Source organism: Diadema setosum, chromosome 2 (assembly GCF_964275005.1).
Source record: "Diadema setosum chromosome 2, eeDiaSeto1, whole genome shotgun sequence".
NCBI lineage: Eukaryota > Metazoa > Echinodermata > Echinoidea > Diadematoida > Diadematidae > Diadema > Diadema setosum.
The window spans coordinates 17494023-17511086 of NC_092686.1; the positions used below are offsets into that span (position 1 = coordinate 17494023).

A 17064-nucleotide genomic window follows, 5' to 3' on the forward strand; every position below is an offset into this window, starting at 1 on the left:
TGAACTGATTTGCTTTGATTGCTTGCAATTTTCCAATAAGGTACAGGAACTACTCGTCATGGACACTTGAAAAGTGTTTCTCGTATACCATGGAAGCAGACACAAGACCTACAGATACTCTGAATCTCTCTTGTAAAAAGTGAGGCTTTCTGTACATGTATTTTCGGTATTTTTGTTTGTATGTTTTTTATATTCACCAAGGTTACATTTGAAATAAGAATATGTCAAATTCCCGGGTCCTTGACTTAAAATCAAAGTGATTATTCTTTGATGTGACTGCTAGTGAAGAGAGTTGAAGTCTGCTATTTATAAATAAACTGCTTTTGAATTAAGTTTCACATATAAAAATGATTACAAAAAACAGTTCATTAAGTGGGAATGTTTGGATGTATGACTTTTTGGGGGATAAGCACAGTGCAATACATTCCATGTACTTAGTATGCTATAGTATGCCTGATTTTAGATAATGCATCCATTTCTCTCTTTTTTGTTTTTTGTTTTTTGCTTTCTAGTTAATAGCGGTTTCCTGTGAATGTTCTGTGAAAGAATGTGTATTGTGTAAATGGTTTTTAAAAAGCATTTTTATGATATAATCTTAGCTTTGATGGATATTCCAAATGATGAATCTCGTGCTTGTCAGACAGTGGGATGTGCTGTTTCTAGAAGCCATTGATGATGTGGTATGCTGTGATTGGAATGCATTAGTAGCTCCCCAGGATAAACTAGATATCCTGTACATTTTGTCAACCTCTTGTTAGTAGAATGTAGTATCCAATATTATGCCGAGTGCTGAATATTCACAATTATATAGCACACACACAGACATATATGATATAGATATATGTATATATGCACACACACAAAAAAAAAAAAAAGTCTCCCTGTGCCATTTATCTATTTATAGATTTACCCTTGTCCTTTAATCAGATGGTAGTATATCAATTTATGATAAAACTATATACCAGAACTCCCCAACTGTTTCATCCGTTTGTTAAAAATATTATCCCCAACAGTAATCCTACCTTATCATATGTGTGAGTGTGTATTCCATGCCATAGCAAGTCACCAAACTGTGTTTTGTTTTAGTTTGTTGAGTTTCAGGTTGTGCTCTATTCATTGTTCTGTTATTTAAATTGTTCATCCATTTTAGCATTGTGCCACATTTTCTGAAGTTCAAAAAAATCCCCTCCCTGTAAACCAGAGACATGTACTTCTAGTGAAGACTTGGTGGATCAGAAGTATATAGCCACAGTCACACTGACAAAACATCGTCAAGTGTAACTTTGAGAAGTCTTTGCGAAGTTTGCACATCCGTCCACACTGGCAGTCAAACATCTTGAAGTTTCAGTTCTCAAAAGTTTGGGCAACCAATGTATGTGAGCAACATAGAAGAAAGCGCACACTGTCTGACAGCTAATGATTGTGATCTAACATTGCACACATGTACATCCCAATGGGCATGTGCTTTGAGGACACCACCCGCAACCAGGTGATGGACTGGTCACATGACTGGTCACATGGCAAAATTCACAAAGTTTCAGCTGCAAGCGTTCAGACTGTGCATAAACTTTGAGAAGACTGGTGAGGGTTAGGGGAATTTCCCTATTTGGAGTGGGAAGTTTTGTGAGAAGTTTTCGGGAAGTTTGCAGTCACACTTCACGAACTGTGCAATGTTGAACTTTGCAATGATTTTCCCGTGTGACCACGGCTTATGAGAGGTTTTTTTCCCTGTGAAGATGACATTTTCCTGAACAATTTTTCTTGCTTGTCAGAGACTAGTGCATCTGGACTATGGCTAGTACGATGAATGATACAGTAATCATTGGAGAAAATGTATCATCAAACAAACACTGATGCACATACACTGACATATAATTTCACCTCATGTATTGCACTCATGCTGTTTTGTGCAGTAGATCAGGGACCCTAGATGCACATTCCAGTAGGTGGTGCATGTTGTTGATCAAAGAGAAATTATTCAATAATGTGTCTCAGAACAACTTGTGGAACAGCATTTCAAAAATTATCTCATTTTTTGTTTCTCCAGCAAACTTTGCCCATTTATAGCAATACAGAGCACCAATTTTGACTTGAATTATAAGTCATTACAATTTCCTTTCACAATGCACTTTGTAATTCAATGTGTTTACAACTCTGCATGGTAACTTTCAGCACATGTTGATTTCCCTAAGATTAAGGATTTCATTTTTATACACTGGTTTCTACACTTCAATTTGACATCTAGTGTTTTATGACAAAGTTGTCATATATGTAAAGTGTGTTGGAGTGCCCCACACATGTCAAGTTGACATAGCTGGCAGATTTTTCCTTCTGTGCCAGATATACCTCTAGGTAGGGCCTTTCTTGTGCCTGCCTACAAGCACTCCAGTATTTCTAACTCTTCCACGTTTTATTGGATTTTTTGTTTAGCATCAATGCTCCTGGTGGTAAACTGATCATAAGGCTTAATCCAAATCTTTGGCTTAAAGGGAAGGTAAACCCCAAGAGCAATGTGGATTGAGTGAAAGCAGCAGCATTAGTAGAACACATCAGTGAAAGTTTGAGGAAAATCGGACAATCGATGCAAAAGTTATGAATTTTTAAAGTTTTGATGTTGGAACCGCTGGATGAGGAGACTACTAGAGGTTATGACGTATGAGTGGACAACAATACCAAGAAAATATAAAGAAAATTCTGCAAAAATCCATTTTTCATGAAAGTTACAAATTCCATCAACTTGATATTGACATATGTTAAGGGTAGCAATTATTCCCCCTGCTTTCTGAAAGTGGTTGGTCCATTGCTCTTTCATAATTCTAGAAAAGTGAATTTTTGTTGAATTTCCTTTATATTTTCTTTGTATTGTTGTCCACTCATACGTCATATCCTCTAGTAGTCTCCTCATCCAGCGATTCCAACACCAAAACTTTAAAAATTCATAACTTTTGAATGGACTGTCCAATTTTCCTCAAACTTTCACTGATGTGTTCTACTAATGTTGCTGCTTTCACTCAATCCACATTGTTCTTTGGGTTTACCTTCCCTTTAATGCCATGCAGTGACAGCAAAAAAACAACAGGAGTGATGAATGCATTACATTCTAGGTTTATCTAATCTTTCAGCATGTCTACTCTTTTCTATTCCATCATTGCAACAAATCTATCTATTCAATTCAGGTCTAACAAGTGAAGCGTCACATACATTTTTCACTTCAGTCTTAAGCTGAAATTGTTGTCAAATCTTGAAAATTTATAAGTTTGTAGCAACGTAGTCTGAATTATTGAGAGATGGATAGAACACATTACTCTCCTGTGTTTGATTGGTAATAAATGGACAGCATTCACACTATAAAGGGTCAAAAGGATTGCATGTTATAATGTGTTTGGTACGGAGGCAAGGAAATAAAAGTATCCAGGAGTCAAGCTGAGTTAAAAAAGTGCAGATATTCTTATAAGGGCAAACTGAGTGAATTGTTCCTTATAGGAGGTGATGTGTCTGTTTCAGTACAGTGGATACCCTGAGTTTAAGAAGAGCTGCCATGAAATATGGATTTTAGAATTAAGTTTGATTGCTTGGAATGTGTTAACTGCATCTAAAAAGATGACTGATTTCCCACTTGTGGGAATTCAAACTATAGTCCAGATTGTCAGAATGAGACAGTTCTCCCAAATCATCTCAATTCCTGAGAGATGAGACTAAACAGACAATTGTTATTGCAAAAATCATCTATTGATGTTTCACTTCAACAAAATGATCACACAGTACAATTTTTACTACTGTTGCAGTGAAGTTAATTGTGACTGTGTCAAGTTTGATATATTTGGAATGTGTACACTCAAATTAAATTCATTGTAAATCAAACATTCATGACTTCATGATTTGTGGATGATATAGGTGCATAGATTCAAGTTGAAAAATTTATCATGCATGATTGAACTTTCAATGTTAATGTTTTCTGATATACGTTCAAACGATTCATCTTTCTGTCACCTTCATTTCAAACTCGAAAGACATTGCATTCCAAGAAGGCAGAATAAACAGCTATTTACACCGAATATTTCGCGAGGTTTTTATTTTCTTGAATTTCAGAAGTCAGGTTCTATTCATGAAATCAAAGACATGCGAAAGTGATGACTCTGGTCCCAATATGAATTTGACAGACACATATACATTTCTCTGTTCAGTACAGTACTCCACGATCGCGAATTTAACCACTTGCGAAATCGTCTGGAAGTCCCAATTCCCAAAAATTTAAACTCGCTAAATGTACAGTATACAGTATGAGAGAGAAGTCTGGATTATTTCATGCCTGGTCTAAAAGTCTCTTTATTGATTTATAGCTAAGTTGTGCACTAAGAGCTTACAGATCCTATTGATACAGGAAATTATTCTCAAATAGTGCTTTAGAAACATGAAATAGGCTTTGTTATCTTAGGTAAAATTAACAAACCTTGCCAAACCGAAGCAACAAATAACCTAACTGTCCAGTGAACTGGCTTAATCATCTATTTTGCTTGTTCTTCTGTTTCCAGTGGCCTCTGATAGCCAAGGTCCTGCAATGGTGACCGGTTTGGAACCTTACAGTAACTATTCTTTCCGAGTATTCGCAGTCAACCAAATAGGAGCAGGAACTCCGAGTAGCCCAGTCCATGCTGATGAGATGACTGCAGAGGCTGGTAAGTTCCGAAGCTTGACCTAACAATCCTGTTGCTTGATATCGAAATTAAGAACTCTCGATTTCCAACCAGTGTGAAAGCTATGAATTTTCACTTGAATCAGAGTTTTCATCTCCAAATGTTTCTTTCAAGATCTGTGGTGGTGATGGTGGTGGTGGTGGTGATGGTGGTGGTGGTGGTGGTGATGGTGGTGGTGGTGGTGGTGGTGGTGGTGGTGGTGGTGGTGGTGGTGAGGGGATCTGCTTCCATAATTGTTCATCAAATTGTTTGAAAATGGTGACATATGCTTTGTGAGGGCACCAACTTCTTAAATTGACATCTTCTAAAGGAAGACAGTTGAAAGGGATTGCTCATCAAAATGTGTCATCTAGTCATACGACAGTTGACAACATACCATAATCATTTACTTCACAGGAATGGATGATTTCTTAGTAGTGCACTTGATATACTTCAGTTAGCAGGGCATGCTGATTAAATGTAATATAGCTCCTCTGAATCATTTTGCATCTTTAGATGTCAAATCTAGCTTCATTTGTCTGCAAAATTTCTTAGTTTTCCATCTGTGTATGGCATATCAGGTGTCAGTATACTACCCCCCCCCCCCCTCCTTTTTGGGCCTAGACTAAACTTGGCTTATTCAAAATGTAGAAATATTTTGATTTGATCAGGACTGTAATGATGTATTGATGTACAGTTGATTTTTAAGCAAATATTCAATCAAAAGAATGAACTGAAATATACTGAATATTCCTGCTTCATTTTTTTCTTCTTGCAGCACCCACGACATCACCTACTAATGTTGGAGGGGGCGGAGGAAATGAAGGCGACCTCAGGATTACATGGGATGTGAGTGGCTGCCATGCCTTCTTATTCATCCATTCATTCATTCATTCATGCATTCACTCATTTATTTATCTATCTGTTCACTCAAGTATTCATCTATCCATTCACTCAAGTACTCCTCCATCCATTCACTCACTTATTCATTCATCCATTCACTCATTTATTCATTCATCCATTCACTTACACATTCATCCATACATTCACTCAAGTATCCATCCCTCTGTTCACTCAATTATTCATCCATACATTCACTCATTTATCAATCCATCCATTCACTCAAGTGTTCATCCATCCATTCACTCAAGTACTCATCCATTCATTCATTCACTTATTCATCCATACATTCACTCATTTATTCATTCATCCATTCACTTATGTATTCATTCATCCATTCATTCATTTATTAATTCATCCATTCACTCAAGTATTCATCCATCCATTCACTCAAGTATTCTTCCATCCATTCACTCAAGTATTCATCCATACATTCACTCAAGTATTCATCCATACATTCACTCATTTATTCACTCATCCATTCACTCATTTATTCATCCATCCCTTCAAGTATTCATCCCTCCATTCACTCAATTATTCATCCATCCATTCATCCATGTATTCCTCATTTGTTCATGCATCTATATATACATCCATTTGTTCATTCATTTATCCATCCATCAATTCCTCATTTATATTATTTATGGTATATTTACTCATTCAATAAAAAACCATTGCAGCCTGAGGCTGAATTGCAAATTATTTCAATGGACATAGTATATATAAAACTTTGCTAAGTAACACAAAACATGTATGAACAATAAGAGAACAAAGGACAGGTCAGTATTGAATCAATGCAGAGGAAAATGTGACTTCTCAAACAAACCATTTTGAAAAAAAACCTTGCTTGAAATGAAATCAAATCTCTCTCTCTCTCTCTCTCAAAAAAAAGTATGTTTCAAGGATTTGAGCAGGGGGCTCGATAGCAAGTAGCGTTCATCATGGGCATATAATCCAGCACCAGCCTAGACATGCCATGGCCAGTGTTGCATAATGTAGGACAAATTTGTGTTTTCATTTCTGTCAATATCTTGATACATTGGGGTTTTTTTCGCTACTGAGAGCCTATGCGCAAAATTCACGAGAATAAGACCACTGTTAAAATTTCAGCGTATACAGTACTTGACAAGAGTAAAGTGCGTTTAGTGTCTTTTAAGCCATAAGATATGTGAACTTGTTACCAAGTTTTGAAATTAACCTCACCTCTGACAGACCTTCCCACCATCAGAATGGAATGCTCCAAGGGTATGGTACTATGTGGAGTGGACACAGCTCCAGAGCGAAGTTCCCAGCGAAGAGATGGTCGACGTGTCAGATGCCACCGTCTATGTGGCTACGGAAGGCATAGAACTCTACACTGAGTATCAGGTTCGAGTCCGAGCTGCAAATTCCGTCGATAAAGGTCCCTGGAGTGATTATGTAACCATCTACTCCTATCAGGAAGGTAAGAAGGAACGTGCAGATGATTCTCTCTTGGATTTAGCTCTTGTAGCCTGGTAAAAAGGCTATCGCGATTATTTAAAGGTCATTCTTCCTTTCTCGTGTTACATTTTTGCAGTCAATGCATCTTTTCAAAATTTGATGTGAGGAATGTGCATGTTTGATTTTAAAAAAGGCATATACAAAGGCCTGAAGATGTATTTTGGGGACACAGTGGTAATTTTCAGAGGTTTTAATAGCTTTCTTTTTTATGTAATAAATATCAAAACTAAAAATGTCTATGAAAGTAGTTGGCGCAGGGTCTCTTTGTGTTCTGTGTATGCTCCAAGTGGTAATGAACAAACCTTGTGGAGTTTATTACTTGTCATTCCCTGTGACTGTAGTCTGTTGAACCATGTTTGCTTTGATACTTGAGGTACATGAATTAAGTGATTTGTATCTATCAATTTTACCTTCGTTGTAAAAGCTGCAAGTCTTCCACATTGCCCAAATACAAATAGAGATATGTATAAAAGTTGGTTTACACTGACTAGCAATGCATCAAAATGTGAGAAAAACAAGATTTGATTTTGAAATGGACAATGTTCATTCAGTCTGAAAACCATTCCTCATTTACCAGGAAGCATTTTGTTGTTGGGGCGACAAAACCTTGTTTCTGAAAAATATGCAATGTTCAGGAGAACAAAAAAAAACATGGCAGCCAAAGCACTATAACAAATGGGATCGCCTTTCCTTTAACAATGCTTGGTGGCTTCATTTTGGGGGTAAGACAGTAAGGTTGGGATTTGGAGAGGGTATCACTTAGCTGATTATCTGACAATTAATCTAAAAAAACATGATTTTCATCAGAATTTGAGATAGAATGTCCTGTCACCCCAGCCATGATATGCTAATGTTTTGAGTTAACTTGAAATGCCAACATGTGGCATGGACCTATGGTTACCCTGTCTCTTTCTTCCACGCCTTGTAGCACCCAAGAGTGCCCCCACTGGACTTGTTGTGTCCGGTGCATCTGGCTCGAGCCTGTTTGCCAGGTGGACAGGAGTGGACCCTAATAGTTTCCAGGGAGAGCTGAAAGGCTACAAGGTAGGTCACCACACCCTTGGGACATATACATATACCAGGTGCAGTTTCATAGAAAAGGGAAGAAAAAGAATTTAAAGATACAGATCACTCAGGCTGCTGCACAGAAATTTCAATGAAAATGTATGCCATTTCCAAGTGTAAGCAGTACCTGTCTGAAAAAAACAACAATAAACAAACAAAAAACTTGTAGTCTCAAAAAGTTGCTTGTATCTCAGTATTGATTTTGTGTAAGCTCTATGAAGACAAGACTCAAGTATACTCAGAGAGGTGTCTACTGGAAACATTTGGTATAGTAAAATCAGCTCGTCCTCAATGGGTTTAAACCACCAAATTTTGACAGTAGGTAGAAGAAAGAATACTCTCCCAGGTATGACAAGCTTCACAAATTTGCATTGGTCAACCCAAATGATTATTTGGTTTTGTCCTGTAAAGAGAATCCTAATTTGTGACTTCTTATGAGTTTAGTTTTGAGCTGGGCGGTCACATTTCGACCCAAGAGGGATCTTTGGAAATGGGATTCCTTTTGGCTAGAACACTGTAGATTACAATTATATTCTCTCTTCCAGTAGGACAGGTAAATTCTACTGTTTGCAGACACCCTTATAGGTAGAGAATTATGTACTATTGTTAGTAAGACCCATCAATGAGGCACTGCACAGAAATTGCATCGAGGTCAAATTTGTCTTGAACCTCAAATGACCATGTAGCACGATTATCCACTGTGTAAATGATATCCTTCATAGACAGATGCTCAATACCAAAACACTGATCACTGCTTATGCATGTATTGTAAATCTGTTGTCTGTATTTCATGCACAGTTCAAGTATTGGACCCAAGGAATGGAGCCAGAAAATGCACCAACTGGCATCAGCGAGGGACCAGGTGTGTCAGCTACCATTCATGATCTGGAACCAAACACCCAATACTCTGTTGTGGTCATGGCGTACAGTGGAGGTGGAGAGGGTCCCAAGAGTACCATCGTGACTGCCACTACCCTGAAAAAGAGTGCGTAATGCTGTGGAGTATCACAGGTTTATCCCTCTCCTTTCATTGGGGTGTAGAAAAAGCTACAGAAGTAATCTCAACCTTATCACAGTTCCTCAGTAAGGATTTTAAAGGTGAAACATTGTGTCCATATCCCTGCAGAAACTGCTAATTTTTGCTCTAAAGTGAACTCGTATGTGCAAGAAATGTGTAAAATAATGCTGTGATAGCATGATTTCAGTTGTGTAAGGACGAAAATGCTAAAAAATAACAAAAAAGACAGTACTGCAATCTGAGAGCATGTCCAAGTGTGGTTTGCTACGTAATGTTTTACAATCAATTACAAGTCAGGCTGTAGCAGTGTCCATAGATCTCCTACATGAGAGGGAATCATAGGCAGCTTGTTGGGAAATGCTACGACTAGGGCACAATTAATCATCATGTATTCAACATCCTGCCTACCCACTGCTGAACAGGGAGGGCGCTGCTGGAATGAAAGTTGGATACTTTTATTAAATTATTTTACACTTTTGGTCTCACAATACTCCAATACAACTCATTATCCTGGCAAATCACATCAGCCAGACAAGAGTTTGATAGGCCCTTTAAATTTATTACAAACACATTCCAATTGGGGGAAGACATATTTTAGCCGTTCGAGATCTATGTTTTACCTTTAGGCTTCAACAAGAATGTATCTAACTGACTGAGGGGAAGGTTAAGAGCTAAGTGGCATATATTATTGAGTCTATTTTGAAACCACAAAAGCGAGCAATGAGAAAGGCTAATGCAATGCAGTGATGCAGTAAGGGAAATTAATGTCACCACAATCTAAACCACATATGAAGTTGTGCCATGGTGAAAGGGTAAGATACAGTCCCTAATGGCACTTCTGTCATAAAATGCTAGTAGAACTTGCATCAAAGAAAAGAAAAAAAAAAAAAAAGACTACATAGACTCAGAATAGGGCTCCGAGGTATGTGTGGGCTTACTGTATTTGACCCAGAATATTTCACCCAGGGTGAAACCCAGAGCATGTCGTCATGAGTTAACCGTATTCTAACTGGGCTATTTTAGACCAAGTTTTTACTGGGGGGGGGGGGTCAATTTGACCCCCCTTCAGATCTCGGCCGCCGATTGCGCGATCGCTGCAAAATTTTGCTTGAACATAGAGCCGGATGTCACCTACAAGATTACATGGTCATATAATAGAAAAATGTTGATTTCATATTTTTTAATAAATTAATTATGCAAATTAACGCATGAAATCATATTTTCACCTGTAACTCCATCAAAAAGACTGAAGGATTATTAGATTTTTGTGTCAGAGTTCCTCAAGACACATCAAACAATTTTCTTGTAAAAAAATCGCGCAATCAAAATCATTTTCTTTTGTTTTTTATTGTTTTGTTAATTTCTTATGTATTTTATTGTTTTTTCGATCTTTTGTTTTCTATTGTTTTTTTGCCAAAATTTGTTGGAGGCTCTTTTTCAAGCTTATCTACATTAGAATTGATTTATTTCAATGGTTAAAAGTTGAAATAATCTAATTTATATCAATTAAACAAAAAAACACAGTTTGCATTGGATTTGCACACGAAATCATGAATTTGAGCGTTTTTCGGGTTGACATGCATATGCAAAACATTGCATAACTTCAGAACGGTGTACCCGGACGTCGCAAATTTGGTCTCAAAATATGCAGGAGACTTCAATGAAAAAAGTCATGAAACGACGCGGCAAAATCATTGCGCGTTGCGGAATCGTGGCGCGAAACGTCGAGGGGGGGGGTCAATTTGACCCCCCCAGTTAGAATAGGGTTAAATGTGAGACCTATTTGACCCAGAGTGTGTTATCAGGGGGATAAAGAGAAGACCCATTAACCCAGAGCATGCCATCAGGGGTTTAAAAAAAAAGACTATTTAACCCACAGTGTCTTCAGGGATAAGAGCAAGATCTATATAACTGAGTGTGTTTTTCAGGGGTTGAAATCAAGACCTATTTGACCCAGAATGTGTTGTCAAACAAAATCTATTTGACCCAGAGTGTGTTTTCAGGGGTTAGAATCAAGACTTGTTTTACCAAGAGTGTGTTTTCAAGAGATTAAAATGGACTCATTTGACCAAGAGTGTGTTTCAGGTAATAGGATCAAGACCTATTTGACCCAGAGTGTGTTTTCAGGGGTTAAAATCAACTTATTTGACCCAGAGTGTGTCCTCTCTTCAGGTCCACAGCAAAGTCCAACCGATGTGAGGTTAACAGCAGACGGTAACAGCATCACTGTGGAGTGGAGGGGCATTACCACCTCTTCAGCGGAGGAGAACCTTCAAGGATACAAGGTGATCTTTGGTTCCTCTGTCTGATTGGTCCAGTCTCTCTCTCTCTCTCTCTCTCTCTCTCTCTCTCCTATGGAGAGTTCTAAAGACCATAGATGTTTGAGGATAAAATGCCTTCTCTGCATAGACCTCCCCATACACTGTTCAGAATCTAGAAAAAAAAAAGAAGAAGACAAAAATGAAGTGGTAATAAGGTAGCAGTGATAATCAAATCACCACTCTTGAGAGACGTATTTTCTTTTTGATTAAAGGTTAGTGTAAAAGTGGAAATTTTTTAGTGTTGAAATTTTCGTGCATTTCGCGCAACCAGAAGCTAGCGCAAAAAGAAAAGCACGCAAATATTTTTTGCGTGCTCATATGTTCCAGTAGCTGATGTCTTGATTACGCGTAATTAAAACATGCGAAATTCTTCTTACCCTGGCCAAGCACGAAAAATTTGTCGTGCGAAAATATCCACTTTTACAGTATCAGGTACCTTATGTGTGATCACTTAGCAAACCTTCCAATTTTATTACCTCTGCCAAGGGAGGAGGTTATGTTTTCATCAGTGTTAGTTTGTCCCTGTGCAAAATAACTCCAAAAGTTGTGAACGGATTGGGATGAAACTTGGTTGGAAAGGTTGAGAATGACACAATTTAATATTGGTAGGGAATTGGGAATTTTTATGGATTTTGTGAAGGATTTTTGATATTTTGGCAAGTTGGGTCAATGAACTTGAGAGTTCAAGCTGCGTATTTTTAAGGTTTTCATACGGGCACTAAAGTGCGTGCTCCAGTTTCTGCTAGGGCGAGGCTCACCGCGCAGCTGAAAGTTGATGATGTAACAGAAGGCTTCTATATTGGGAGAGTGGGCTATTTTCAGCATGCATGTATGAGTGCAAATCACTGATCTCTATGGAAGAACAAGATCAGTGGTGGAAAAACCTGCTTGGCAGAGGTGTGTGCTCTCAGAGTGCTTCTCTAATCATTATAAGTAAATCATCTTCATTGCTTGGCTCCTGTCCTGATTCGGCTTATGTCAAGTGATGACTTCTTTTAAAGGTTTCACCAGGCAAGGAATTTGGTTTTTGCTAAATGACAAATATACCACTCATAAACACGTACCACAACTATTTTCTCAGAATTTCAGAATTTCTTGCCGGTTCCATAAAAGGACAACATTTGTACAATCTTTGGTCGGGTTGAAGCTCTGTTATGAGCATCACTCGTTTCAATCCTCAAACATAGACCGATACCCTGTTGTTGGCCCCTGTATGCGCTCAGTCGCATCCAATGCTTCGGCATACATGATAACATTGCTCGTCTGTACCTACTGTATATGCATGCATGATGCCTATGCTTTCAAGCACTATCTGTAATGTGCTGCTCAAAATCTCCAATGTCGCTGAATGAACATGACTCTATGAAAGTGATCATACCATTCATATGACCCTCCGATGAGTAATGTTTTTGTATTAATCTGGAACAAAAGTGATGAGGTCCACAATCAGTAGTTATAAAGATTTATAGATTCCAAACTTGGACAACAAACTTTGTTTATCTATGTGTCAAATGTGAAGGTTGTAAACTGCTTGCAGTCCCGTATGTATATTTCATGTAACTTTTCATCAGAGCTGCCACAATTGCTCAAATTATCAACGTAATTAACAGTTCACATGGTCTGCCACAATGGTACGCATGTCTTTTTTAAGTCATGTTTACTCATATAATGCACAGATAAGCATCTATGACATGACAAACAAGGAGAATAAGCCTTAAATTTGTTCCTAATGTGTTTCACCTCTGTCGTTAGTGCCACGTTGCTGAGAGATTAGACCGAGAGTTAAACAAGCATATCAGCTAAAATCTGTGTCCTGTGGCACCTAAATCCAGAAGGGAAACCACCCTCAACATCATTGATAAAGTTGGCATTGAACGTTTGTGTGTCATTAAAATGCGCAAGTAGATGAAAATTGCATGCAAAATTTGAATACTTAATGAATTCTGTAGATGCCATCAATTATTTCTTGGTTTTTCTCTTCACAGAAATCATTGTGATGCTGTAAATGTATCATTAGTATGTGTTTTCATACCAAAAGGAGATAAAACAATGTATTCCCTACCCTGTAGGTCCCTTTAACCCTAAAAAGACTGGGGGGGGGCCTAAAAGGCCCCCCCCTCGACATTTCGCGCGATTACTCAGCAACACACAATGCTCTCGCCGCGATGCTCTATGACTTTTTTCTTTCGAGTTTCCCGCACATTTTGACACCAAATTTGTGACGCCCGGGGGTACGGTTCTGAAGTTACATAACTTTTTGTACATGCACGCGAGACCGAAAATGGCTCAAAAATGTGATTTTGTGTACAAAGTCAATACAAATTGAGTTTTATCACATGGTTCATATAAATATGCTTATTTTTACTCTCAATGGCTAAAATCAATTTGTTTTAGTAGTGTTATGCTTCAAATAGGGTCTGCCACAAATTTTGCTAAAAAAACAAAAAAAACAAAAGGTCGAAAAAACAAAGAAATACATAAGAAATTCATAAAACAATAAAATAAATAAGAAATTAATTTTGATACCGAATTTTTTTTCAAGTACATTTGCTAAGAATGCTACAAAGAATATCTAGACCAAAAATGAGCACTTTTGGAGCTTTATTTACTGATTTAGATAAAAAAGGTCTGATTTCTCGCATAAATTAGCATAATTAATCAAAATAAAATAAAAGAAGACTATTTTGGAAAATTTAAATATACGATCTTGTAGATTACATCTCACACTACCATTGTGCAAATTTCCGCGGCGATCGCGCGATCCATGGCCGAGATCTTAAGGGGGGGCCCTTTAGGCCCCCCCCCAGTCTTTCGAGCTACCAAAATAGCCCAGTCTTTTTAGGGTTAAGACTGGAAGAAATAACAGAAGTTCTTGGTGTACTGCAATTAGGATTGGTTACTAAAACCCCATTTATACAGTTTGGCCCAAGAGTGTTCCCGAAATGCTCTGAGTCTGTTCATGCAGAGAATCGCTGCTCGCTGAGACTACATGTGAAGTGGCTGAGAGGGGCCTAACTGTCTTAGTGACCTTCGAGTGTGCAGGAACTTCTAACATACAAACTGTATGCACAGTGCATACCGCTTTTCACTTCTGGAGAGCACTCTAAACATTGGTGACCATTTATACAGAGTTAAGACTGCTTCAGGAGAACTCCAACGCCTAACCTTGAGTGTGGCACAACTTTAGAGCCTTCCAGGGCCCAACTGTCTGTTCATACAGAGTTCAGAGGGGTGCAGGAATGCCGAAGCTTCTAAATGCCCTGTATGAATAGGGTATAAGTAATTTGCTAAATCCGTTTTAGTGAGTATTGTACCCAAACTTTAGAATGGTCCTAAAAATCAATGATTTGTGTGTGTGTGTGTGACCCAGATCCGTTACCGGCAGGAAGGAATCTACGAGAAAGATGCTGAGGTTTTGACCGTGTCGGGAGCCTCGACAACGAGAGCAACCATCAAGGATCTGGACACTGCCACCACCTACTTGGTCACCGTCCAGGGCTATAGCGCTGGTGGTGATGGCACCATTAGTGAACCGCCTGAGAAAGTCACAACAGGTAAGTCTTGCCAGTGGTAGCCGTAGGATGAGGTGTGTCAGTGCTCTAGTAAGCACAATTTAGCAATCCCTCTCGCTACTATAGCGCTCCTTTTCTTTTAACCGGATGGTTTTTCCATTCATTTGATGACATGTATCAATGATTTGTATCACACATTTGTGCTCGGGAGTATGTTGTTTTATTCCACACAGTCTCTGTGTACCCTAGATATGATTCACTTGTTGATGAATTTTACTACAAGTATAAAATGTATAGCTGTATGCCTAATGCATCTGTGGAGTATCCATGTGAAGACCATCATCATGAAAAGTCAATGACAGAGCACATAAACAGACTGTCAGTGAGAAAAGCAGGGTTAATGATGCAGGGCTAATGAAGTTGTGTTTGCAGTGTCTTAGTGTAGTATAGGCATTCATTATATCATCTCTTTATTGGCTTTCTTCTGTCTCATACACCCCCCACCCTACAGGCAACACAAGGACAGGGGCAACCGGTGACAGAGGTAGCGGCACAGTACAAACTCTCTCCCTTACGCTGCTGCTTCTCACAGCCATCACCCATACGATATATCACCTCTTATGAATTGGAGCGACCCAGACTGCACTCTACATTTAAACACGAAGGCTTTCAGCCTCAACAATCATTACAATATGAGTCACTCTCAGTCTTGGAGAGAGAACAAAGGAACACGAAAACTGAATCTTGTAGTTTTTGTTGTTTTTTTTCCCTAGTAAACATACGGACGTCTGTCAATAAATCTTCAAAAATTTTCTTCAGGTCCCTCGTCAGTTTGGACAAGTCACAAGTAGGGGAGTGGTCAGATGTGATCATCATCTTTTCATCGCTTTCAGCATGCTGTGAATTCAGCTCTTTGTGCATTCTCTATGGCGAGACTCATTTTGGTCTCAAACTCATGAATCCCACTCCTTGACTGTGTAGATATATGAGCCTGTAGCGGTCTATTTGTATGTACATACAGTGTGAGTATGGTAGGTGTAGTCAAGGCAAGTACAAAGTATCAAAAGCTGGTTTTAGCCACTGGTTGTGGGTTGCGTGCTGGATGTGAGTGTATCTATTTGTGGCATGACTGTGGATGTTGTTGTTACATGTCATTGTATTATACCTGCAAATATCTGCAGAAATATTTTTTGTACATGTTGCTTGAACTATGTGAATACTACTGTTACGTACTACAAGTTATGACTTGTTATACTCAAGTAGGGCAATATTGATTGTATGATTTTTGTGTGCAGTTATATAAGCATTGCATATCTTATTGATTATTTTTACAGAAATATCTTGGTATCGATCATTATCTTTGCTTTATTGTCTCCCATTTAGATTAAAATTTCCATCATGATTACATATAGCTGCGTTATACTTAAGGTTCAGTATACAATGACACTTTAGATTCTGAACTCTTATGTGAAAATTGGTTTAACTTTATATCAGTGCAGTGTGGGTTGAGTGAGAACAAGTTATTTCACACGGTACGAGACACATTTGGTCAGCCCTAATTATGGACAAATCAAAATTGCCAAGTCAGAATGAGTCTGAAGAGAAAGCCTAGGGGCTTGTCCTGTGTCATGTTTTCTCCATTACTGAACCATTTCTCATTATGTCTCACTGGACTGTACTTTCCATGTGTTCACATACCTACTGGTTTGTCTCTGGTGTTTCACTGGCCTTGTTAGAGTTGAGTTGCAATGCTTAGCAATGCAAAGCAAAGTAAACATGTGGCAGCAGTGTTCGCACTACTGTAAAAGTGGAAATTTTCGCGGTGTTGAAATTTTCGCGCATTTCGCGCAACCAGAAACTAGCGCGAAAATAAAAACACGCGAATGTTTTTGCTTGCCATACGTTCCTGTGCGTGATGTCTTGATTCCGCGGAATTAAAAACACGCGAAACTCTTCTGACCCGGCCTAGCGCGAAAAATTAGTCGCGCGAAAATATCCACTTTTACAGTAGTTGCCATGCTGTCTGGCTGAACTTAGGATTAAAACCGTTCCATGTTTCCGTAGCAACCAGCCATTAACAGCAACCAAAAAAA

At 38.5% G+C, this 17064-nt stretch overlaps 1 protein-coding gene across 1 annotated transcript in view; it reads left to right on the forward strand.

The window, feature by feature from the left end:
- Window positions 1-16764, forward strand: part of LOC140242974 (contactin-2-like) — a 60651-nt gene extending 43887 nt beyond the window's left edge. Inside the window, exons 13-20 of the mRNA XM_072322719.1 lie at window positions 4533-4676; window positions 5452-5522; window positions 6786-7017; window positions 7984-8099; window positions 8919-9105; window positions 11311-11423; window positions 14830-15013; window positions 15483-16764. Coding sequence (XP_072178820.1) covers window positions 4533-4676; window positions 5452-5522; window positions 6786-7017; window positions 7984-8099; window positions 8919-9105; window positions 11311-11423; window positions 14830-15013; window positions 15483-15595 — 1160 coding nt within the window. The 3' untranslated portion in view covers window positions 15596-16764. The remainder of the gene's footprint in view (window positions 1-4532; window positions 4677-5451; window positions 5523-6785; window positions 7018-7983; window positions 8100-8918; window positions 9106-11310; window positions 11424-14829; window positions 15014-15482) is intronic.
- The last annotated feature ends 300 nt before the right edge of the window (window positions 16765-17064 follow it).